At 43.0% G+C, this 26,205-nt stretch overlaps 2 protein-coding genes across 2 annotated transcripts; one reads left to right on the plus strand and one right to left on the minus strand.

The window, feature by feature from the left end:
- Positions 1-5,251: 5,251 nt before the first annotated feature.
- Positions 5,252-10,525, plus strand: LOC111231698 (NLR family CARD domain-containing protein 3-like). The gene is made up of 7 exons (XM_022758917.1): positions 5,252-5,309; positions 5,456-5,684; positions 5,815-7,621; positions 7,714-7,887; positions 9,037-9,189; positions 9,660-9,706; positions 9,957-10,525. The coding sequence occupies exons 1-7, from the start codon at positions 5,307-5,309 to the stop codon at positions 10,523-10,525; spliced, it is 2,982 nt and encodes a 993-aa protein (XP_022614638.1). The 5' UTR covers positions 5,252-5,306.
- Positions 10,526-13,744: 3,219 nt separating this feature from the next.
- LOC111231700 (NACHT, LRR and PYD domains-containing protein 3-like) lies at positions 13,745-24,054 on the minus strand. Its single transcript, XM_022758918.1, has 12 exons — positions 24,016-24,054; positions 23,516-23,618; positions 22,255-22,356; positions 21,422-21,500; positions 20,386-20,611; positions 18,432-20,235; positions 18,152-18,325; positions 17,885-18,058; positions 14,982-15,155; positions 14,798-14,844; positions 14,471-14,517; positions 13,745-14,377 (listed from the first exon to the last, which is right to left on the minus strand). Exons 2-12 carry the CDS (start codon positions 23,602-23,604, stop codon positions 13,856-13,858), a joined length of 3,438 nt encoding a protein of 1,145 aa, XP_022614639.1. The 5' UTR covers positions 23,605-23,618; positions 24,016-24,054; the 3' UTR covers positions 13,745-13,855.
- Positions 24,055-26,205: the final 2,151 nt, after the last annotated feature.

The raw sequence follows: 26,205 nt of genomic DNA on the forward strand, positions 1-26,205 counted from the left end.
GAAAATAGTTGTTTGCTGCTGTTTTATTGTTTCAAATCTGGTTTACACAACCTGTAACAGAATGAATTTGATTGCTGTAGTACCCAGAAGTATTTATAATGAGCATCTAAGCCTTTTCAGAGGAGTCTGACCTGTGTTTGTAGGAGGATCCATGAGCAGAGACCAGGTTCTCCTGTATCCAGCTGTGTGTCCCTGCAGAGTGACCGGTCCAAGGGTCGACCTGTTGACTTCAAACAAGGACAGAAGTCTGATGATCAAAAGTGAGAAATCAGTATTTTATGTAGTATTCATCAGTGTTTTTGTTTCTCTCTGATGAGACACTGCAGACAGTGCTGTCAACGAAGAGCACGACAACAAACTTCTATATGAAGCTCAAAGAAAAGTATTTATCTGAGTAAATCTTTATTACACAAGGCCAGTAGGAGATATGAGTCAGTCTGGTTCAGACAGGATATATCTGGCCAACAACGTTTCTGCCAATGCCCCTTTAGAGGCTACGTAGTATTTGAATGAGACACTAAAAGTTATATTTATATATTACATCCTGTGTTTCTAGGAGAAGCCATCAACACAAACCAGGTTCTCCTGTATCCAGCTGTGTGTCCCTGCAGAGTGACCGGTCCAAGGGTCGACCTGTTGACTTCAAACAACAGAAGTCTGATGATCCAAAGTAAGAATTTAAAACTGAGAGCAGGATTCATTCACAGATAATTTTCAGCAGCATTTTATCCAGAAAGAATCTTTCTGAACATATTAATTTATAAGTTTCTATTAAGGTATAATAGCACAGGTCAAACTACTGAACCCAGTTGTTTTTTAAAGGGGACACATTATGTTCCTTTTCAACAAGTTTAAATAAGTCTCAGAGGTCCCAAAACATGTCTTTGAAGTTTCTTGCTAAAAAATCGGTTCAGAACAGGCTGTTTCTGTGTCTGTAGCTTTAAATGCAAATGAGCTGTGCCTGACCACGCCCCTCTCCAGAAGGGGATGTTCGGGCTTCTGGCACCACGCTCTAATGTTTACGGTGACCGTGACCGGCGACCTGGCGTCAGAAGCGCTTTGGTTCAACCACACGACTTTTATCCAGAATCTGCCCCAGAGGGAGAGGCTGCTGAAGAAGTTCAGACTCTACAACTGCAGCAGGACGTTTCTGAATGGTTGGTAACCAGTTTTGACTTTACATTTTCAGTTTGTTGATGTGTGCTGGCACACAGTTACTAACATGTAGCTAGGTAGCTAATGCTAACTGTTACTGTCTCGTCATTACTGGGAGCTCTTTTGGTAAATAAGCACTATTGTGAATTGTGTAATGTAGTTATCTGTCATGCCTCCTTAGATATACTTTTACAGTCTATGAAAATGTTTGTTGTATGTGGACTGCTACAGGTGTTCAATGTCAATACTAGTCAGATATTTTAATAGATGCTGACAAAGTAAATCATTTTGATTTTTATTAATTTTTCTCCATGTTTTGAGCAGAGATGCTCATCATAACATCTTCCTTTATGTAGTAAATTTATTTTGTGCATTACAATAAAAGCTGTAAATCAGCATAAACATGTCTGATAGCAACATTAATCTTTAGTCAAAGACTAAACTGTGCAGTTTTCTACACTACACTGTTGTCAAGCTCCACAGTATATGCAATAAGTGACATGTTATAAATTACCTATGTTATATGCGCTTGATATGTAGCCAAGCTTACTTCTTACCCACCTTAGCTCCACTGTCTGTCAGTTTTTGAATTTCATAAGCTTTATATTCTGGTGAATGTTACCATTTTTCTCTATATTTTGGATAGGTGCTCCTGTGGAAACTGTGCAACCATGCCCACAGAAGCTGAGAATATCTGCTGCTAGGAGATACCACAGGTAGCATTCTCACTAGACAAACTAATCAGTAATTTGTTTCGATTACATTTATAATAAACCATAGCATTTACCATTTGTAATTCACTGTAGGTTACCAGACGGCTATGGGAGATCGAGGAAGATTTACCATGTATGGTAGGCCGTCCTGGGTTGGAGCCGCTCTGCCTCAATGTGTACTCCCTCCAGAATGCCTGCAACATGTACCGCGCTGACTACGGTACTTTACGGTTGAGAGGAATACACCAGTACGTTTTGCTTCTTTGTAAAAACATAGTTTCAATCTAAATAAAAGATGTTAGGCAGTCTTGTTTTACTTCAGTGCACATAATTTTACAATGGTAATAACACACCACAAATGGAGTAACACACCCTCAAATAAATTAGTTTAGCTGCTCTTTGATTTGTAAAGTTTTTCTATCAGCAGATAGTGTGCATATAATATATGAATTCAGAGGAGTCATTTCTTTAGTAACGATCAAGCATTTATTTACATCAAATGAGGCACTTATAATCAGTGATAATAAAAAAGCTGTAGGATTCACTGGATCCATAAAAAAAATTGTGAGACACAACATAGATATGTTTGCAAGACTAAATGCCCTGTCCAGTTGTTTTAGTCGGTACAGGTATCTAGCCTATAGGAGCTTTATGGGCTGGTGCTGGGGCTTCCTTGGTCGCAGAATCTGGGTCGTCATTCCAGCCTGCCTGGTCCTACGCATCAGTGCCGAGTTTCCTGACGCCACAGGCCAGTACGTGGGTTTCAGACTGCCCCATGATAGAACCGGGACACATAGCTGGATATGACCTCCTCCTTCTCAGGCCGCTCGAACTGTGCAGTGAGGTCCTCTGGGATGGGGATGGCCAAAGCAGCTTCTGTGTATGGTCCCAGGTCAACAAAGACTTTTTCAAATATGAGGTCCACCACATTCCCTGTTTGATAAAACACAAAAGATTTTGTTTACATTTTTCACTTTTTTTTTTTTTTTTTACAAAACAATGACTGAAAGTCTGTTTCTAACTACCTCCTGACATTTTCTTTACTGTATTTTGTTGTTGGTGGAACTGTCATAACATTATACGTGCAATACTTAATACAATGTGTACAAAACATTTTTTGGTTGAAAAATAAAATAATATAACACTTATAGAATGTCGGCTCAGTCTTAACTGGTGTAGCTCTGCATTCTCCCTTCATGGCCTTTGGAAAGTGGACCTTGAACAGTGGTTCACCTTCTTTTGTTTGGGCTTGTGGTCGGTCAGCATTTTCATTGTAGTACATGGCAGCCAGGTAGAGTCTGGAGGTACAGTAAAGAGAAAATCAAAGATGTTAATGTTGACAGAAACCTTAGCCTACACACTCTCACAAGTTCTAAGTAACCACAGCTTCATTTACCTGCACAGCATTCCAAGACTGATAAATGACTGTTAGGTTTATCAAAAGTAGATGCACTTCAGATGGCTACAGACCTGTACTTCTGATGTGAGGCTGAAGAGTCCTCAAGGATAACTGTGTGCCTACAGTGGGTCAGTCTGGCATGCAACATCCCTTGTTGCAGGAAGCTGTATAGATGCACTTGATGTGCTGGCCTGAACAGAGGAAACAGAGGTTACACCAACATCTCCTCAAATGTGTAGTTATGGCAACAGCTGCAAGCAGTGCAAAAATGATAACAACAAATACACTCAATTATGTGTAAACTGGGTTGTCAATAGCTTGTAAATGCTGCAAATAGCTCACTATCCGTGCAAAACGCAAGAAATGTGTATTACAGACTATCCCCTTTCACATATTCCCTGTAACTCTGCGCTTATCTAGATATTCCCCACAGGCACTGTATCTGTAAACATGATATAACATTAAAACAGCCATCATAAGGCATGACTCTCAATACTAACTTTCACAGCACTAACAAACAAGCCCAGACACCTATGCTAATCACTGCAAAGCCTGTTTAGTCTGAATTTTACCGGCTTGACTTTGCAGACAGCTAAACGCCTATAAATTTGCAGGGTGGCTCTAATCAACGTCACACAGCGAAACCAAGCAGAAGAATTGCATACAATCTGTACCCGGCTATACCCGGCTGTGTGGACGAGGCTAAACGTTAGCCACATTAGCTGCCATGCTAACAACACACGCAACAGGCTCTCGTGTACATACAGTAAAGCAACATAAAATGGTAAAACTTACAGCTCCCAAGTTTGAAGTTGGGTCTCGGACAGTTGGTGCTGATCCAAGCTTTATAATCCCGCTTTGTACTGGCCCTCGTTGAGAAAGCAGTCCGACATGAAATGGCCCGCTACAACTCCTAAAGTGTCCATCAAAAATAAAATGAAACAAATCCACTGGGTCTTCAGATCCTCGGACGTAGCGGGTAAAAAGACTTCTGTGTTGGTTTGTACAGTCAACAACCCAGCAGCTAGCGTGCATCGCTCGTACCTTCGACACAGTTTTAGCTGGTGATGCGAGGGAATAAATGATAGTGACTGTAAGGCGGATTCAGAGGGCGGAACACACACCTAGCTCAGGTAGTGTCACCCACCTGGGGGGAGGTGTCATCTCCCTTCATGACGACATCAAGGGAAAATCTCCAATTGGCCTGTCTGAGCACACATTTCCTGAAAGGTGGCGCAAGCAAAAGACGGAGAGGATGGACTTTTCTTTGTTTGGGGGGTTTGTAGACAGGGACACATACTACTGATAGAAATCCATGGAAAAGTGCATTTTGCATAATATGTCCCCTTTAAGGTTCATTGTTATAAAGTCTCTTCAAAAACACAGTGGGAATAAACTTTTATTATATTTCAGGATCCGACAACATAGTCGAGGTTCTCCTGTATCCAGCTGTGTGTCCCTGCAGAGTGACCGGTCCAAGGGTCGACCTGTTGACTTCAAACATGGACAGAAGTCTGATCAAAGGTCAGAATAAATACAGATCTGTTTGACATTATTCAACTCTGCTGAGAGGACTTCAGTCCAGAGCTTGATTTTGTCTTCAATGTCTTTAATCACTGCAGCACTTCTTTTAAAATGGTGTCCTAAGTCTCAGACCTGATTTTTTGCAATCTTGATATGAATTATTCAAATACTTTTATTTTTATTTCCTAAAATTATTATTATTTTTTAAATGTTATCTTAACATCATCATAATGTTCTATTTTAATGTATTTCCAGGCCTCTGTGAAGCACTTTGAATTGCCTTGTGTTTGAATGGTGCTATATAAATAAACATGCCTTCTCTTGATGTTAGATTTAGTTTACTCTGTTAAAACTCCACATTTGATATTAAGAGCAGCATTTACTGTGTTCATCTTGTGTTTCTAGCTTCAATAATCTTCACTAATCATCATTTCCACAGGGTTCAGCAGCAGAGCTCAGACGCTCTCAATGGTCAATCTGCACAACTGCATCAAACAGATCTGGACTCCATATTTATGGTGTGTAAATATGCACATGCAGCTTCTACTGCTAACTTCAACAACCACAAACTACAATTCTGGTCCTAGTCTCCATTCTGCTCTTTGGAGACCAGCAGCCTTTCAGATCAATGATTGTGTTTATATTTGAATATCATCTGTTCCAGCTGCTGGAGGAGAACATTGTCAGTTTTGTGAAGAAAGAGTTGAAGAAGTTCAAGACAGTTCTCAGTCCAGATTACCCAGACTCCTCCAAGATTCAGAGCGAAGATAAGGACTTAATAGATGGTGAGGATGAAGAGCAGAGGACGAGCAGCAGAGAGGCATTTCTGAAGGTCACGGTAAACTTCTTGAGGAGAATGAAGCTGGAGAAGCTGGCTGACTGTCTGCAGAGCAGTAAGTTACATTTACAAACTCTGCTTTGAATAAGTTGTACATAGTTCAGATGTTATGTATTAATTTTTCAGAGCTAAACAATTTTGTTGTTTTCTTGCCTTTCATCATCTTTTCATTTTTTGTTATCCAGGAACTGATGCTGGTCAATCTTGCCAACATAAACTGAAGTCTAACCTGAAGAAGAAGTTCCAGTGTGTGTTTGAGGGCATCGCTAAAGCAGGAAACCCAACCCTTCTGAACCAGATCTACACAGAGCTCTACATCACAGAGGGAGGGACTGGAGAGGTCAATGATCAACATGAGGTCAGACAGATTGAAACAGCATCCAGGAAACCAGTCAGACCAGAAACAACCATCAGACAAGAAGACATCTTTAAAGCCTCACCTGGAAGAGACGGACCAATCAGAAGAGTCATGACAAAGGGAGTGGCTGGCATTGGGAAAACAGTCTTAACACAGAAGTTCACTCTGGACTGGGCTGAAGACAAAGACAACCAGGACATACAGTTCACATTTCCATTCACCTTCAGAGAGCTGAATGTGCTGAAAGAGAGAAAGTTCAGCTTGGTGGAACTTGTTCATCACTTCTTTACTGAAACCAAAGAAGCAGGAATCTGCAGGTTTGATCAGTTCCAGGTCGTGTTCATCTTTGACGGTCTGGATGAGTGTAGACCTCCTCTGGACTTCCACAACACTGAGATCCTGACTGATGTTACAGAGTCCACCTCAGTGGACGTGCTGCTGACAAACCTCATCAGGGGGAAACTGCTTCCCTCTGCTCGCCTCTGGATAACCACACGACCTGCAGCAGCCAATCAGATCCCTCCTGAGTGTGTTGACGTGGTGACAGAGGTCAGAGGGTTCACTGACCCACAGAAGGAGGAGTACTTCAGGAAGAGGTTCAGAGATGAGGAGGAGGCCAGCAGGATCATCTCCCACATCAAGACATCACGAAGCCTCCACATCATGTGCCACATCCCAGTCTTCTGCTGGATCACTGCTACAGTTCTGGAGGAGGTGTTGAAAACCAGAGAGGGAGGAGAGCTGCCCAAGACCCTGACTGAGATGTACATCCACTTCCTGGTGGTTCAGTCCAAACTGAAGAAGGTCAAGTATGATGGAGGATCTGAGACAGATCCACACTGGAGTCCAGAGAGCAGGAAGATGATTGAGTCTCTGGGAAAACTGGCTTTTGAGCAGCTGCAGAAAGGAAACCTGATCTTCTATGAATCAGACCTGACAGAGTGTGGCATCGATATCAGAGCAGCCTCAGTGTACTCAGGAGTGTTCACACAGATCTTTAAAGAGGAGAGAGGCCTGTACCAGGACAAGGTGTTCTGCTTCGTCCATCTGAGTGTTCAGGAGTTTCTGGCTGCTCTTCATGTCCATCTGACCTTCATCAACTCTGGACTCAACCTGATGTCAGAAAAGCAAACACCATCCCGAAGGCCTAAACTATTAAGAAACATATCTAAACCTAAACATTTCTATCAGAGAGCTGTGGACGAGGCCTTACAGAGTCCAAATGGACACCTGGACTTATTCCTCCGCTTCCTCCTGGGTCTTTCACTGGAGAACAATGAGAAACAGTTACGAGGTCTGATGTCACAGACAGGAAGTGGCTCAAAGACCAATCAGAAAACAGTTCAGTACATCAAGAAGAAGATCAGTGAGAATCTGTCTCCAGAGAAAAGCATCAACCTGTTCCACTGTCTGAATGAACTGAATGATCGTTCTCTAGTGGAGCAGATCCAACAGTCCCTGAGATCAGGACGTCTCTCCACAGATAAACTGTCTCCTGCTCAATGGTCAGCTCTGGTCTTCATCTTACTGTCCTCGGAAGAAGATCTGGACGTGTTTGACCTGAAGAAATACTCTGCTTCAGAGGAGGCTCTTCTGAAGCTGCTACCAGTGGTCAAAGTTTCAAACAAAGCTCTGTAGGTGGATGGATCTCTAGATATATAAATAGAATTACAGAGGACAAGCATAAAAAATGTTCAACTTTTGTTCATCACTATTTCCCATTTAGGCTGGGTGGTTGTAATCTTTCATCGCGGATCTGTGAAGCTCTGTCCTCAGTTCTCAGCTCCCAGTCCTCTAGTCTGAGAGACCTGGACCTGAGTAACAACAACCTGCAGGATTCAGGAGTGAAGCTGTTGTCTGCTGGACTGGAGAATCCACACTGTACACTGGAAACTCTCAGGTCAGGAGTCATCTGCTAAGCAGACACTAAAAAAGTACTGCTCAATTCAATTAAAAAGAAAATATTTTCAGAGTTTAATACTGCCATGTAAAATGTGACAGCAGTTCTTACCCGTGCACTACTTTAAATAGTGTTGGCTCACTGCAGTAGAAACACTGGAACTTCCATGATTATATGCATGAATACATTATGCCTCATCTTTATGGGTCCAAAATTTAGCAGTGATTTAAAACTCACATGTGTGATGCATAAATTAATTTTCAAAAAACAGATACATAATGTGGAGGGGCCTGAGCACAGCCAGACCTGACCCACATAGACTCTACTCCTCAGAATACACATTTTTCTCTGAGTCCATAGATTGTCTATGCAGCATGTTATTATAACCCATACTTACTCTTTGTTGTTAGGCGACATCTAGTGGTCATAACAATTATGACAGGAGCAAAGGGAAAAGTACAGTGACGGGTATTTTAACCCAAATCATGATCTTTTCCTAAACCTAGCAAAGCCATGACAATTATTATAGTAATCATGGCAACGAAGGTAGGTACGACACTGTTGGTACAGGCCGTATATTTATCATTGTAACCATGACAACCGAGGTCCGGTATGGCTGCCACAGTAGGGGCACTATTTCAGGATACACTGCTATGGGTTATATTAGAGGGTTGAAAAAAACAACCTGTGTGGTTGTTCAGGTTGGAGGAGTTGTTGGTAAAATGAGAACCTACCCAATCCGACTCAGTGCCTCACATTCGAGTGGGCTCATGAAGACCTATACCTGGAGCCCTGCACAAAACACTGTTTTCCATCCCATTAACTATTAAGAGTTTACAGTATACACATGTCTTTAAAGGCTGGATATGTGCTACCTGTCACGGCGAAGCTGTGAAGCTCTGTCCAGGGTTTTCAGCTCCCAGTCCTCTAGTGTAAGAAAGCTGGACCTGAGTAACAATGACCTGCGGGATGCAGGAGTGAAAGGGCTGTCTGATGTACTGAAGAGTCCATGCTGTAGGCTGAAAACTCTCAGGTAAGAAATCAGCAATTTCTTAAAGAGATCAGCCTGGAAATGCTTCTTTAAATCCCTGTTAATGTCAGGGAAGATTCCTACGACTACTTGAAATGTTGTGGTTTTCTTGATTCCAGTCTGTCAGGATGTCTGGTCACAGAGGAAGGTTGTGCTTCTCTGGCCTCAGCTCTGAGCTCCAACCCCTCCCATCTGAGAGAGCTGGACCTGAGTTACAATCATCCAGGAGACTCAGGAGTGAAGCTGCTGTCTGCTGGACTGGAGACTCTCAGGTATGGTCAGACAACAAGAACTCATCAATATGATCAATGTCTCATTTCTCTTGAAATTGCTCTAAGGAGTGTAAAGGTTACTGGATGGAAGACACCCCTCATTGGATGGAGTGACAAACAACAGAACTAATAATTCAAGTGTATTCCATTACATTGTGTTTTAATATTAATAAAGTTGCTCCAAAAGTTGCTGATTCTGTTAGTCATGTGTAAATATATAGAAAATTTTTAATTTCAACAGAGACAGGACTCTTATGACACCGTCTTTCCCATCTGAGTGTACGTCAGATGTTTTCTTGACATAAGGACAATCACCTCTTACTTTTCGGCAACAAAATAAACAGAAGAGACTGAAATAAAATGAGATTTGATGTCTTAGTGTCTTCGAGGGAATAAAGGTATTATAAGACCCGTATAATTAATCTATAATCAAAGAGAATACGCTGGTCTGACTGTGTTTACTCCTCCAGAGTGGACCATGGTGGACAACAGTGGTTAAAACCTGGCCTGAGGAAGTGTAAGTTGTGGATTCAGTTCAAATCATGACATGAAAACATCAACCAGTTAATTTCTGTTGATCTTTACTTCTGGTATTTATTCATTCATATCATAGCAAAAACAAATAAAGCTCCAAATTTCATTTTCTTCTATAATTTGAATTAGTTTTGTCATTTTGTCTTTAAACAATATAGCTAAGTTGTCCATGTAGAACAAGTAAAAAGTAAAAATTATAAACTGCTGCCATTGTGTCTTGTTCTCTCCATCAGATTCCTGTGAACTGGAACTGGACACAAACACAGTTAACAGAAAGCTCAAACTGTCTGAGAACAACAGGACGGTGACACTGTTGACAGAGAAAGACCAGCCTTATCCTGATCATCCAGACAGATTTGACCGCTGCTGGCAGCTGCTGTGTAGAACTGGTCTGACTGGTCGCTGTTACTGGGAGGTCGAGTGGAGAGGAGCGGTTGATACGGCAGTGACTTACAGAGGAATAAGAAGGAGCGGAGACAGTGCTGCCTGCAGGTTTGGCGGGAATGATCAGTCCTGGAGTCTGAGCTGCTCTGCCAGAGGTTACTCTGTCAGGCACAATAACAAGGAAACATCAGTCCATCTCTCCTCCTCCTCCTCCTCTAACAGAGTAGCAGTGTATGTGGACTGTCCTGCTGGCTCTCTGTCCTTCTACAGAGTCTCCTCTGACTCACTGATCCACCTCCACACCTTCAACACCACCTTCACTGAGCCTCTGTATCCTGGGTTTGGTTTGGGGTTTGGTTTGGGGGTGGAGTCTTTGATGTTGTCACTAGACTCCTCAGTGTCTCTGTGTTCACTGTAGGGAGGAGAGTCTCCCTGTGTCGGGAAACAGTCACACTGCTGACTGGAGCAGCCCTGTCTCATTTTGATCACATGTATATCCTTCTAATTTGCAAAAGGCTGTCAGAGGAAATGTCACCTGTGTAACATTTTATTTTAATTAAGATAATGAGGAAATGTTTTATATTTTTATTTTTATATTTTTGTGGTAATTAATGGTTCTAGAAAGTAAAGTCAAATGTCACAGATATCTGTTGTCTGGCATTCGACACATGCGTATTTCCCGATCCACAATTTCCAGTTGGAGGTAGTAATGCACCGCAATGTTGTTTGTTGACCGCTATAAAACTCAAGTAGAAGAAGAGTACAAGAAGAAGACACAAAGAGAATAGAGAAAGAAGAATAATGTAATAAATGTTGGTAATGCTTGATCTCCTCGAACAACCTCTCTTCAAAACAAGAATCCATTTTGTTAACTGGACCACGTGCACTTGGCAGTTTTGCTATGTGTACAGTCCCTGTGGGTCTGGGTATCATCAGGTAATCTGTAATTCATTTTTAATTTGAAAATGAAAAAAAAATATACCATAATATCCAATATCAAAAAACCACTAACCCTAACCAATGAAAATGGTCCATTTTTGGCAATTCCTTTCATCATTATTTTGTTTGAAACCAAAAACCAAATTCATTTGGTTTTATTTGATTTTTAATTCTAAACCAAAAACAAAATCACATGGTCTATTTGTTTTTTGTTTCCAAACAAAAAGCGAGAAAATCTCATTCATAAACAGTCCAATTTTGTTTTTTGCAAATTCATTTTTTCATTTCTTATTTGGCTGAGACAGTAGAAGATGAGACAGAGAGGAAAAGGAAGTGAGGTGTCAAAAATAAAAAGTCAAAACAAAAGCCAAGAGGACATAAAAGTGTTACATTAAGCAAACACGGGATCTATACCAGGGTAATGGTTGAAAATAGGCAGATGAATAAATGAATGAATAATTAGTATATAAATGGAATTTCTAGGAGACAGGGTTGGACTGGAGACAAAGACACATGCAAGAACAACTGATTGCCTGTCAGTGAATCACACATGAAAATATCAGCCTGATGTAAATAACCCTCAACATCATCAGAAAACACTGATAAATCTGACCTTGTCTCCAAATAACAGATGACAGCTGATTAGCAGATGCTAATCATGTGTTTAAAATGTTCATGATTGGTTTATATTTGGATTACTGTTTCATTTATCTCTTTAACACTCAGTAATCTGCTGTATATTTTGGCAGAGTTCTCTAGTTGAAAATGACAATGGCCCAGAAGATGAGTGTCTAATGTACCGATTCGTATATTATATGTTTATAATAATGTTCCTTTAGTGCTAGGAATCAATGAAAGTTGTACAAAGTAAAACTCACTTCAGTCTCATTAAATCTATGATTATTTCACATTTTATTCTGTGTTTATGATCTCAAACTGCTTTCAGATCAGTTAAACGCCCATTGACATCAACATGATGAAAGCTGTTGGCTACTTTACTTTGGTGAAATAATCTGCATGAAGCTGATGACTGACGGTGAAATTAAACGGCGACTTCAACCAGGAAACTGACCAGAAACAGAACAAACATGTAACTGACAGCAGGAGGTTTTCAAAGGTCTGTTGATCCACACAGTCTCAGCTCTTCATCTTCAACTGAAGATTTCTTCAGGGAAACCTGATCACAGAGCAGCTCTGACCTTTGGAATGAACTGAAGTCAATCATTAACAGACAATAAAAGTCCTAATCTGATGGATCATGAAGCTCCAGTGATGCAGTTTTATCTTCAGTGAATTTTATTTTCCAACAAATAAAAATAGTTGTTGGTTGTTCTGTTGTACCTCTGTGATGTGAAGTGAAACACTGGACGAATAAATTGTCCTCTCGGTCTTCATTTTATTAAACATTATTATTACGTTACATCTGTGTCTGTGTTCTCATTCACACTTATGTTTGTCTACAGTGTGGTTGTGTATATTGTGTATGAATACAGTTTAGTTGACAGTGTACATGACGACAGTGTGGTTGTCTACAGTCTACAAGACCAAGGAGATGCTAATGGACTTCAGATGTGCACCTGGACAGTAAACTGGACTGGTCCCTGAACACAGATGCCATCTACCTGAAGGGGCGGAGCCCGCTCTTTTTCCTCAGGAGGCTCAGGTCCTTTGACGTCTGCAGTGAAATGCTGCACGTTTTATCAGTCAGTGGTGGCCAGTGGACTCTTTAATGCTGCAGTCTGCTGGGGCAGCAGCATGTCAGACACAAACACAAAGAGACTGGACAAGCTGGTCCAAAAGGCTGGGTCTGTGCTGCAGGAGTCTGGACTCACTCAGGACTGTTGTGGAGAGATGTATGCAATGTAAGATGGAGGCCATCTTGGACAATACCAACATCCTCTCCACAACATTCTGGCAGGACAGAGAAGCAGCTACAGCTGCAGTAAACATCTCATCTCACTGCAGAACAGAGAGGTTCAGGAGATCCTTTGTTCCCACTGCCATCAGGCTCACCTGATGGCAGTGGGAACCTCAGCCAGAGGAAGTGGACTGATCTAATTAGTATGATTTATTTATTATCAACACCATCCGTTGTTTATATTCTGGTGTGTGGTAGATGGTCACTTGATCTGACTTGATGAATAATAGGACACAATTGGCTTTGTAAGCCTCCTTGAATGGAGAAGAACAGTCCAGAGTTCTAACACCTCTGGTGAGACACATAATGTGCTGAGGGTTCGTTCAGAGGAAATCTTTGAACCATGGTAAAACCCCAAGTCAAGATGAGGGAGGCATCCAGGACTGGTTCAGGACCAGCATCAGCATCTGCCTGAGGTGGTACACACACGGCAGAGGTGACAACTAAAGTGAACTCCTGGGGAAAGCAGAGTGGATGGTGTGAGGTTGTCAGACAGTCAAAGCCAGGTGAGCAGGATAGAGTGTCTCTGGGATTACACCAGTTGTGAGACAGACTCCTCCTCTTTTGGACCTGCTGGACTCCTCTGCTCTGAACACAGAAAACAAAAGGACTACGATGGTTGGACGGCTCGCTCTGGCACCTGGAGGCTCTTAGTCAGTCAGGATGTTGCAGATGTGCATATCACACAGTTATTCCCCAAAAACATTAAAAGCTACAAGATGCTGCTCAATGAAAATTTTATTAAAGTGAGTATAAAATTCATCACAGTGTGTACACAAGTTCAGCACAGAATTAATTTTTACTTCCTCTAAGACATGAAACCTCATCCACCACCAACATTTAAACCACAGGACTGAAGCTGCTGTCACTTCCAGACTCTCCCTCCTACACTCAACACAGATACACTGAGGAACGAGATAAGAAAAACACAAACCCAAAACCAGGATACAGAGGTTCAGTGAAGGTGGTGTTGAAGGTGTGGAGGTGGATCAGTGAGTCAGAGGAGACTCTGTAAAAGGACAGAGAGCCAGCAGGACAGTCCACATACACTGCTACTCTGTCAGAGACAGAGGAGGAGGAGATGGATGTTTTCCTCTTATTGTGCCAGGCAGAGTAACCACCATCATCAGAGCAGCTCAGACTCCAGGACTGATCATTTCTTCCAAACACACAGTCTTCACTGTTTCCGTTCCTTCTGATTCCTCTGTAACTCACTGATATATGAATGTCTCCTCTCCACTCGACCTCCCAGTAACAGCGACCAGTCAGACCAGTTCTACACAGCAACTGAGGCCAAAGGTCAAACCTGTCTGGATGATCAGGATATGATTGATACTCTGTCACCCATGTCACCTTCCTGTTGTTGTCAGACAGTTTGAGGTTTCTGTTCACTGTGTTTGTGTCCAGTTCCAGTTCACAGGAATCTGATGGAGAGAACAAGACACATCAATAAACACATGTAATGTAGCTTTCTAAAACTGTTATTACCTCCACCAAAATGCTCACATTCAGCACAAACTTCACACCTTTGACTTCAAATGTCAAACTGTCGTCTAAAAAAAAACGGTTTCACAACAGTCTGTTTTGGTCATACAGCTCCAAAAAATTTGAAGTTCAGTCAAGGCGTTATTGAGATGTCATGTCCATGACAATGGGACGGACAGACGTACGTACGGACAACCTGAAAACAATATGCCTCCAGCTCTTGCAAGGGCAGAGGAACAAAAATAAAAGCTGCATACTGAATGTAACTCTGGAGAAATACATCTTCGTACAAATCTAGTGTAATATGTGCAGCTGTGTTCTCATGAATCATACTGAAAACACACTCACACTTCCTCACACCAGGTCTCAGTCTCTCCAGTCCACCATGATCCAACCTGGAGGAGGAAACAGAGTCAGAATCAACTTCATCCACCTTCAGTCATATCCACCATGAAACATAAAGTAGAACTCCTCAGTTAGAGAGGCAGCGAAACAGTGTGAGAGCTGCTATTGTCTGTCCATCTGTCCATACCTGAGAGTGTCCAGTCTCCAGTGTGGATCCTCCAGTTCAGCAAACAGCAGCTTCACTCCTGAGTCTCCTGGATGATTGAAGCTCAGGTCCAGCTCTCTCAGATAGGAGGGGTTGGAGCTCAGAGCTGAGACCAGAGACGCACAACCTTCTTCTGTGACCAGACATCCTGACAGACTGAACACATTGCACTGCCTTAAATTCACTTCTTGAAGACCTACTCCAATCCTGAACCATGTTGACTTGTTTTTTGTGTCCAAACGGAGGTTGAGTCGCTAAGGTACGACTCCTATAAAAGTTGTTATGTCTCAATAACATGAGTAATGCAAGTACATACCCACAAACCCAACCTCACTGTCAGTGTAAACTCTCAATTTAAAACTAGCTAACTTAGGAAAATTCCTCAGTACAGTGTCGTCGTCGTCGTCGTCTCCCGCTCATCTGGATCCGGTTCGCGGGGGCAGCAGCCTCAGCAAAGAGGTCCAGACGGCCCTCTCCCTAGCCACTTCCACCAGCTCTTCCGGGAGAATCCCGAGGCGTTCCAAGGCCAGCCGAGAGATATAATCCCTCCAGCGTGGAGCCTTCCGGCTTAGCTCCCTCTTCCCCACAACGGACCGATTCAGCACCCGCATCACTGCTGACACCACCCCAATCTGCCAGTCGATCTCCCGTTCCATCCTACCCTCACTCGTGAACAGGATCCCGAGATACTTAAACTCATCCACCTGAGGCAGGACCTCCCCCCTGACCCGGAGTGGGCAATCCACCCGTTTCCGGCTGAGAACCATGGCCTCAGACTTGGAGGTGCTTATCTTCATCCCAGCGCTTCACACTCGGCTGCGAACCGCCCCAGCGAGAGCTGAAGGTCGGTGCTCGATGAAGCTAAGAGGACCACATCATCCGCAAAAAGCAGAGACGAGATCCTCCCGCCACCGAACCCAAACCCCTCCACCACCCGGCTGCGCCTAGAAATTCTGTCCATAAAAGTTATGAACAGAACCGGTGACAAAGGGCAGCCCTGACGGAGTCCAACCCTCACCGAGAACAGGTCCGACTTACTGCCGGCTACGCGAACCAGACTCACACTCTTTTGGTACAGGGACTTGATGGCCGCTAACAAGGGGCCATCCAACCCATACTCCCGGAGCACCCCCCACAGGGAGCCCCTGGGGACACGGTCGTAAGCCTTCTCCAAATCCACAAAACACATGTGGACTGGATTGGCAAACTCCCATGCCCCCTCCAGCACCCTAGCAAGGGTAAAGAGCTGGTCCACAGTTCCACGTTCAGGACGAAAACCACATTGCTCCTCCTCGATCTGAGGTTTGACTACCGACCGGACCCTCTTTTCCAGTACCCTGGCATAGACCTTACCGGGGAGCCAGACGAAGAATGGTTCAGAAGATCCCAATGAGTAAAACGATCAAGAACTTGTGTACCCAGCCCGGAGGGATACCGGGGCCCCGCCCTGGAGCCAGGCCTGGGGTTGGGGCCCGTGGGCGAGCGCCTGGTGGCCGGGCCTTAGCCCATGGGGCCCGGCCGGGCCCAGCCCGAACCGGCTACATGGGTTCGTCTCCCAGTGGGCCCACCACCTGCAGGAAGAGTCAGCGGGGTCCAGTGCAATGTGGATTGGGCAACAGACCAAGGCGGGGGCCTTGGCAGTCCGATCCTCGGTTACGGAAACTGGCTTTTGGAACATGGAACATCACCTCTCTGGCGGGGAAGGAGCGGGAGCTTGTGGAAGAGGTGGAACGGTACCGGCTAGATATAGTCAGCCTCACCTCAACACACAGCGTCGGCTCTGGAACCCAAGTCCTTGAGAGGGGCTGGTCTCTCCTCTTTGCTGGAGTTGCTCCGGGGGAGAGGCGGAGGGCCGGGGTGGGCTTTTTGGTGGCCCCCAGGCTCTCTGCTTGTATGTTGGGGTTCACCCCGGTGGACGAAAGGGTTGCGTCCCTGCGCCTCCGGGTCGGGGATCGGGTTCTGACTGTTGTCGGTGCTTATGCGCCGAACAGCAGTTCAGACTACCCACCCTTTTTGGAGTCCTTGGGACGGGTGCTGGAAAGTGCCAGGAAAGGGGACTCCATTGTCCTATTGGGAGACTTCAACACTCACGTGGACAATGACAGCATGACCTGGAGGGGTGTGGTGGGGAGGAACGGCCTGCCTGATCTGAACCCGAGTGTTGTTCAGTTATTGGACTTCTGTGCTAGTCACAGTTTGGCCATAACTAACACCATGTTCAAACATAAGGATGTCCACAGGTGCACATGGCACCAGGACACCCTAGGTCGCCGGCCTATGATCGACTTTGTAGTCGTATCATCAGACCTGTGGCCGTATGTTTTGGACACTCGGGTGAAGAGAGGAGCAGAGTTGTCAACTGACCACCACCTGGTGATGAGTTGGATCAGATGGCGGGGGAAGACGCCGCGCAGACCTGGCAGGCCCAAACAGGTTGTGAGGGTCAGCTCCTCAATCCCACCAAAACGTATTCCGTGGAGGAAACAGAGTCAAGAGACCTGGGGATGGATGATCTAATCTCCAGGGCAGAAGTCGCTGAGGTAGTGAAACAACTGCGCGGTGGCAGAGCCCCGGGGGTTGATGAGATCCGCCCTGGGTATCTCAAGGCTCTGGATGTTGTAGGACTGTCTTGGTTGACATGCCTCTGCAACATTGCGTGGATATCGGGGGCAGTGCCTCTGGAGTGCCAAACCGGGGTGGTGGTCCCCATCTTTAAGAAGGGTGACCAGAGGGTGTGTTCCAACTATCGGGGAATTACACTCCTCAGCCTCCCCGGTAAGGTCTATGCCAGTACAATGTTAATACTTCAATTGATACAAGATCATATAAACAAATAAGAAGCCTCTATGTTTAATTCTACTGTTTAAAAACAACTGTATTCTGACCCGAGAGTTTCCACTCTGCATTGTTGTCTCTCCAGTCCAGCAGACAGAAGCTTCACTCCTGAATCCTGCAGGTTGTTGTCACTCAGGTCCAGGTCTCTCAGGGTAGAGGACTGGGAGCTGAGGACTGAGGACAGAGCTTCACAGCTTCTCTCTGAAAGGTTACAGCCACTCAGTCTGAAGAGGAAATCCAAACAAAAACATTCAAAAACTGAATACTTTAAGTCATTATAGGCTTATGTCTTGCATACAAAAGCTTTAAACACTAACCTGAGACTTTCCAGTGTACAGTGTGGACTCTCCAGTGTAGCAGACAGCAGCTTCACTCCTGAATCCTGCAGGTTGTTGTTACTCAGGTCCAGGTGTTTCAGACTAGAGGACAGGGAGCTGAGGACTGAGGACAGAGCTTCACAGCTTCTCTCTGAGAGTTTACAGCCACTGAGTCTGAAGAGGAATCAGCAGAACAAAAGAAAACAAGTATAAAAATTTGTTTTTTTCCGTGACTAAAGAAGAAGATAAAGGAAATGTAGATGGATATATGTTCACATACACAGCTTTCTTTGAAGCTTTGACCACTGGTAGCAGCTTCAGAAGAGCCTCCTCTGAAGCAGAGTATTTCTTCAGGTCAAATACGTCGAGATCTTCTTCTGAGGACAGTAAGATGAAGACCAGAGCTGACCATTGAGCAGGAGACAGTTTATCTGTGGAGAGACTTCCTGATCTCAGGGACTGTTGGATCTGCTCCACCAGACAATGAGCGTTCAGTTCATTCAGACAGTGGAACAGGTTGATGCTTTTCTCTGGAGACAGATTCTTATTTATCTTCTTCTTGATGTACTGGACTGTTTCCTGATTGGTCTCTGAGCCACTTCCTGTCTGTGTCATCAGGCCTCGTAGGAGCGTCTGATTGGTCTGCAGTGAAAGACCCAGGAGGAAGCGGAGGAACAAGTCCAGGTGTCCATTTGGACTCTGTAAGGCCTCGTCCACAGCTGTCTGGTAGAGTTGTGCTGGTTCAGGTTTTTCTGTAAAGAATTTAGATAACCAGGAGGTTGATTGTTTATCTGACATCAGGTTGAGTCCAGAGTTGATGAAGGTCAGATGGACATGGAGAGCAGCCAGAAACTCCTGAACACTCAGATGGATGAAGCAGAACACCTTGTCCTGGTACAGGCCTCTCTCCTCTTTAAAGATCTGTGTGAACACTCCTGAGTACACTGAGGCTGCTCTGATATCGATGCCACACTCTGTCAGGTCTGATTCATAGAAGATCAGGTTTCCTTTCTGCAGCTGCTCAAAAGCCAGTTTTCCCAGAGACTCAATCATCTTCCTGCTCTCTGGACTCCAGTGTGGATCTGTCTCAGATCCTCCATCATACTTGACGTTCTTCAGTTTTAGTTGAACCACTAGGAAGTGGATGTACATCTCAGTCAGGGTCTTGGGCAGCTCTCCTCCCTCTCTGGTTTTCAACACCTCCTCCAGAACTGTAGCAGTGATCCAGCAGAAGACTGGGATGTGGCACATGATGTGGAGGCTTCGTGATGTCTTGATGTGGGAGATGATCCTGCTGGCCTGCTCCTCATCTCTGAACCTCTTCCTGAAGTACTCCTCCTTCTGTGGGTCAGTGAACCCTCTGACCTCTGTCACCACGTCAACACACTCAGGAGGGATCTGATTGGCTGCTGCAGGTCGTGTGGTTATCCAGAGGCGAGCAGAGGGAAGCAGTTTCCCCCTGATGAGGTTTGTCAGCAGCACGTCCACTGAGGTGGACTCTGTAACATCAGTCAGGATCTCAGTGTTGTGGAAGTCCAGAGGAAGTCGACACTCATCCAGACCGTCAAAGATGAACACGACCTGGAACTGATCAAACCTGCAGATTCCTGCTTCTTTGGTTTCAGTAAAGAAGTGATGAACAAGTTCCACCAAGCTGAACTTTCTCTCTTTCAGCACATTCAGCTCTCTGAAGGTGAATGGAAATGTGAACTGTATGTCCTGGTTGTCTTTGTCTTCAGCCCAGTCCAGAGTGAACTTCTGTGTTAAGACTGTTTTCCCAATGCCAGCCACTCCCTTTGTCATCACTGTTCTGATTGGTCCGTCTCTTCCAGGTGAGGCTTTAAAGATGTCTTCTTGTCTGATGGTTGTTTCTGGTCTGACTGGTTTCCTGGATGCTGTTTCAATCTGTCTGACCTCATGTTCATCATTGACCTCTCCAGTCCCTCCCTCTGTGATGTAGAGCTCTGTGTAGATCTGGTTCAGAAGGGTTGGGTTTCCTGCTTTAGCGATCCCCTCAAACACACACTGGAACTTCTTCTTCAGGTTAGATTTGAGTTGTTGTCGACAAACTGCAGCAAAATGTCCTGAATGAAGAAACAACAAATAAGATCAATGAATAAAAAGTCAACATTTCATCAGTTCTTCCCTCTAAAGAATGAGTATATGAACATGTTTCCCTCCATGTGTTGATGTTAGTAAATGTCTGATTTCTCCATCATGTTAAATCCTCTTACTGCTCTGCAGACAGTCAGCCAGATCCTCCTGCTTCATTCTCCTCAGGAAGTTCACTGTGATCTTCACAAACGTCTCTCTGCTCCTCCTCTGCTCTTCATCCTCAGCGTCCAACACCTCCTCCTCCTCCCTCTGACTCTCTGAGGATTCTGGGTAATTTCGTCTCAGGACCTTCTGGACTCTCTTCAGCTCGCTCTTCACAAAACTGATGATGTTCTCCTCCAGCAGCTGGAACAGATGATGAAGTGAACATTTGATTGAAAGCGGTAGAACACAACATGTGACTCATGTGTCAGTCTGAAGGCCTGCAGGTCTAAACACAGCAACATGGACACTGTTAGGACCTGAACGGTAGTTCAGTATTCAAACCCAAGTATGTAACTTCTGCCTCTAGAAGTCTCTCAATCAAAACAATTAGAAAAGACAGCATTGGGTGACATCATGAAATAGTGCGAGATTCAGTGTCAGTGGTTTAGGTGATTCTAACCATTAAAAATACTGAATAAAGCAGTTTTACATTCAAAGTCAGTGTTGGATCGATGCTGTACGGAGAACAGAGATGTCAGGGAAGAGTTGGGAGCTGACATCGCTGCTAACCTTTATTGATTTTTTTCTGATAATCTATGAACCAGACATTCAACAGATTTTTACCAGGAGCCAAAGTCTCCACAGAGGTGCCTTCCTCCTCACAACAAACGGACCAGGGGATTAAATGCGGTAAACGAATAAAGCTGTTTCACTCAAAAACGAACAGTGATTTGCCAACGTGCTTTGGCAGAAAAGGGACAGGAAATCTCCAGCGGCTGGGAGCTCAGCTGCCTGACCTTTGCCTGACTTTTTTGTCCGACAACTAAAATCCTTCATCTGGTTAAAATATATATTTGAAAATGCCCAAGGTGTAAAAAGTTTATGTGGCTTAAAACTATGAAATAGGTCTAGTAATTTTTAGACATTTTAATGTGGAAAAGTTACTGATTATAACTTTAATCTGTGGTTGATGGAGTTAAACAGTAACAGTGCGATTGTACATGTACAGACCATAAAGATGGAGTCCAGGTCTGGTTGATGCTGCTGGGCAGACTGATCACTGTGGACCTCTGAGCTCTGCTGCTCAACTCTGTGGAGAAAACACCAACTTTATCCTTTGTGCATGCTTTTCAAAAATGTACACAGGTCCTTCAAAGACAAAAATGTCAGCATAAAAAAAGAAAAAAAAGATTTTATATATTATGTTATGTATTTATAATTTCCCATTGTCAGTTAATTAATTAATGGTTGTTTTTTGGATATTAACCCTTTAAATGCCAATTTGCTTACATAAAATTACTGATGTTTTTCATGAAAAAACAAACACATGAATTATTTTCTTTGTTAGGTTGATTTTTTCCCCCTGCATCATCATAGTCTGGGATATGTCAATGATTATTAACAACATTGATTGAGATTTTAACCAACATCATTCCTGATCATAATTATTAAATATTCAATCATTTTCAGGATTCTAGCCCTTTAAATCAGTTTGTTTACATAATACTACCGTTGTTTTTTATTAATAATTTTCCATACACTAAATGCTAATGGGAGATTATTTGTTTGGATTATCATCAAAAACTATGGCATGAAAACCATTTGATCTTGGTTTATATGGACATGTAATCACATACACTTACATGTAGACATAATATTACACCCTGTGAAGCCCCACCACACACAAACCTTCAAAACTCAATAGCCACTGTAACTCATATACAGACATGTTCTTCACTTCTAAGTTTTAATATTACATAAACTATTGAGTTTCAAGGCCTTCAAGAAAGAGACAGGGAGGGAGACAAGCGGTTTTAAAATCCAGTTCAATTTTAAATTGCTACCTTCCATCAGCAGAATGTCCAACTTTAAGGGTTAAAAATCGCTGTATACTCTTCATGGACACACAGCTGGGTTCAGGAGAGTCTGGTCTCTGCTTCTGCATCCTGATACAAACATACAAGTGATGAATGAAAAGAAGTTTTAACCTGAAAACATGAATTTTAATGAATTTTAAGAAAATTTGAGGATCTGATAGAAAATCAGTTAAGACAGAGGATGAGTTTGGGACATGGAAAATGCCTCATTAAAAACAAATTAAAGTAAAAACCTATCGTACACATTGTTGTATTTCTTTCCTTTACACTTATGTTACCTTACTCTTATGTTTCATAATTCAATTTTAAATAATTATTTGGTTTTTAACTGAATATGTGAATGTCTTGTTTTCTCTGTGCTATTAGAAATGAATCAGAGAACAGAAGACAAAGAGAGGAGGTGTGTTACATCTCAGTATATTCCAGCTGAGGGTAGTATAGATGTGACATGAAAATGTAGTATATCATACCCCTAAACTACTCATCCTGCTCTCTGCTGAACTGTTAATGTTGGAGCTAATGCTGTGCATCTTTGACACTTTAACTCCTCATCATTCATGCAGCCTGATGAAGACAGATAGAAAAGTAGAGAGCAGAGGAAGAACAACAGATGGTTATTCTATGTGGACATGACCGATCCAACCTTTCAACCACAGATGGTCTTCAGGTAAAAGTGAAGAAGTGAACACACCTGTATTTAATAGACGATTCATGATGAGATGTCACCACATTATTTCATTATGAGCCGACATATGAGTCATCTGATATGACATTTTCTTCAATAGTGTGGGACTTTAGGCCTCATCTTCTTCTTTGGTTACAGATATTTTGACAAACATACTCCCTATAATATGTTAGAATGACACCAGTTATAAATGTGTATCATCCTGTTGAGTGTTACACTGTTGTATGATTTGCTTTCTTCAGGTGAATGATGTGGATCTCAATAGGCTCCCTTCATGAGAAGGGAGAAGGACTCTGTAACATGTAGACACTAATTTCTTTGTGACATAAAAGATACCTGGTGTGATGATTATTTCCACATCATAATATAATAAGTCAATCAGCTGACTGATCAGCTGTTGGCTCTTTGTTCACTGAGACAGTTAGTAGTTGGTTATTAGTTCTTTGAGCTGTTATTGAGTAGTTGATGGCAGATGTGACAGTGAGTGTGAATAATTATGGAGCAGTGATGTGAGTCATGGACAGTTAGAGATCCTCATCTCACCTCTGAGCTCTGGTCTTTCTCTCATGTTCCCCACACAGAGTGGTTTTAGAGGGAGGGGCTCCCTCCTCTCTGTCCTCACACTGATCCATGGCAGAGCCCCCACCTTCACACCAACACAACAACCTGCTTCATTACAACAGGGTTTACATCACAGGAAACATTAGTTCTCATTACTGTCACTAACATGAAACAAACTCTGGACTAATACCTGGAATATCAACAGTCAGTTGATCCAAGCTGTCCGACCAGTTCTGACTCTCTCTACATATTTCACTAATGATCTGAACTCAATCAAACTGCTGTTGATTCTTCCTGTGAGCACCAACAATAATACATACAAGTCTTTGTCCTTTAACTCAGATAGAAATTACTGACAATATTTACACCTGAAAGCATCAAATATTTGAACCAGCCAATCAGCTTCCAGAAACAACAAACTCAAGGTGAGCACAGTGATCCTGTTCATCAGACATTTACAGATTTCTCTGGAGGATTCTCACCTGCTGAACTCACTTCAGGTCGACTTACAGACACTTTCCACCTTCATTTATAAATGCAAAATGCAAATAAAGTTGTGACAAAAACTCAAGAGAGAAACCCAAAGATTTGTTGACATTTTCAACATGTCTCGGGGTCCTGATTGCTGCACAGCCACTTAGTAACCAGTCAACTAATTAACAATAAATGCTTTTATAGATCAGTCAAATCATTGTGTTGTTAAAGTGCTGTTTTAAATTAAGTGCTTTATTCATGGTTCTGTTGATATAAATAACAACTGTGTCTGATCACTAATCAGAGTTAACAGAGCCAGTTGATAACCAGCTTCAGGATACAGTTATCCAGGATCACCAATGATCAGTGAAGCAGGAAACCCCAAAGAAGCCAAACTAAGTTGAACTCACCTGAGAAGCAGGACTCGTGTTGTTTGAAACACTATGAATAGTAACAGTTAATTAAATGCACCTCACCCAAGTTGATCAGATGTCAGACCAGTTCTGTCACATTGATGTGAGCTCAGTTTACAATTGAACTGTAGTTGTTTCTCAGAAACACTGCATGTAAAACATCACTGAGTTAACTCAGTCAGTCTTACCGTAGATTAGAACAATGGACAGAGTAAACACACTGTTCGGTAACAGTTTTGGAGGTCCAGAAGTCTAGTCTCTAAAAAGCTGATATAACTGCATGTTTTTACAGTGCAGCTGCAGTAATAGATGTACATCATTGACAATTAACTCTGATAGAAATTCTTCAAAATATTTAAGCTTAACAGCATTAGATAGATACTTTGAACCAGCCAATCACGATCAAGAAACATTTCTACTGTCCAGTCAAACAGTGACACAACACAGTGATCCTGTTCATCAGACATTTACAGATTTCTCTGTAGGATTCTCACCTGCTGAACTCACTTCAGGTCGACTTACAGACACTTTCCACCTTCATGTGTCGAGGAAACATCTGGAGAGAAGAAGCTGCTCATTCTCCCTCGTCAGTCCTGGTGTCTGTGAGCATTTGATCTGAGGACGAGTCACTTCCTCATAACTTCAGAGTCCAAGTCTGAAAAACATCAGAGTGACGTCAGAACCAGTCTGACCTGTGACAGAAACCCAGTCAGTGTCAGAGACGTCACACATCACATGGTGTAGTTCTACTATCTGTCCACTAGATGGAGCTAACGGATCATCTAATGAGCTAAACATTAGCTCAGCACAGAAAGATGTGATGGAGGAGCAGCAGTCTGGATCTCAGACATACAGCACTATATTGTGAACATGTTGGTTTGTTATGAGGCAGAGTGCAGCCTCAGATTCTCCCTGTTCCTCAGTCCTGGTTCCTAACAAAGGGGGACCAGAACCTCCAGAACCTCAGGATGATGTCTGATTTTAAAACTTTTCTTCAAACACTGTCATAAACACTTTTTGACTGAATTTGTTTTAAATCTGTTAAACAGTTAAAGATGATCTTATTTCTTTCAATAGTGCTTCTACAAAAATTCTTCTAGTATAAAAAAACAAAAAAACAAACTACTAGGACTGGTAACTTTCTAAAGGCCAAAGTGTGGAGAAAGGTTGGTGATGTCAGTGGATCGCAGACTTGATGCAGTTATCTCAAGCAACAGTTATACAGCCAAATATTAAATGTTATTTTCTTTTCACACCAGAAATGAGGCAGTCTGATGGGTCGTATTCAAGCCCAGGATGCTGTGGTTAGGACTAAAAGCCTTTACATTATGTGCTCTACCAGGTGAGCCACCGTGGCGCCCACAGAAAGGGCAGATCTACCGGCGCTCTTCACTGGATCTTCTCACTCAGTAAAAGACCTGACATGAAGAAACACACAGGATTATAAGCTCTGTTCTGCTTTCCTTTATATTTCATCGGTTTCTCTAATGTTGTACAGCATCATATGAGATCATAACAACATCAAAAACAGTGAGGACTGAATCCTTGCTCTCTAGTTCAACTTCCAAACATAGCATATATTGATAAAGAACAAATATACATGCAATTAGTATCAAGCTGTCCCAACTTAACTTATATTCAGATAAACAATAAAACGTGTTACACATTAAACACATTACCTACTAACTTCTCTTTCTCACTGACAGTGAAACTGTATTTTTCTATAGAAAACAGAACCTACTTCAGCACATCAGTAAACTTAATTTTTCTAAATGTTCTGGGTAA

Source organism: Seriola dumerili, unplaced genomic scaffold (genome assembly GCF_002260705.1).
Source record: "Seriola dumerili isolate Sdu_G_001 unplaced genomic scaffold, Sdu_1.0 BDQW01000312.1, whole genome shotgun sequence".
Taxonomy (NCBI): Eukaryota; Metazoa; Chordata; class Actinopteri; order Carangiformes; family Carangidae; genus Seriola; species Seriola dumerili.

Bases quoted from the DNA above. Each gene is read 5' to 3' on its own strand.
- LOC111231700 (XM_022758918.1), bottom strand. From the start codon at position 23,604: ATGGATCAGTGTGAGGACAGAGAGGAGGGAGCCCCTCCCTCTAAAACC. The intron at 22,357-23,515 runs GTGAGATGAGGA...TGTTTGTATCAG, and splicing joins AGAAAGACCAGAGCTCAGAG to GATGCAGAAGCAGAGACCAG. The intron at 14,518-14,797 runs GTGAGTGTGTTT...GTTTTTTTTTAG, and splicing joins GAGACCTGGTGTGAGGAAGT to ACGACAGTTTGACATTTGAA.
- LOC111231698 (XM_022758917.1), top strand. The intron at 5,685-5,814 runs GTAAGTTACATT...TTTGTTATCCAG, and splicing joins GGCTGACTGTCTGCAGAGCA to GAACTGATGCTGGTCAATCT. The intron at 7,622-7,713 runs GTAGGTGGATGG...TTTCCCATTTAG, and splicing joins AAAGTTTCAAACAAAGCTCT to GCTGGGTGGTTGTAATCTTT.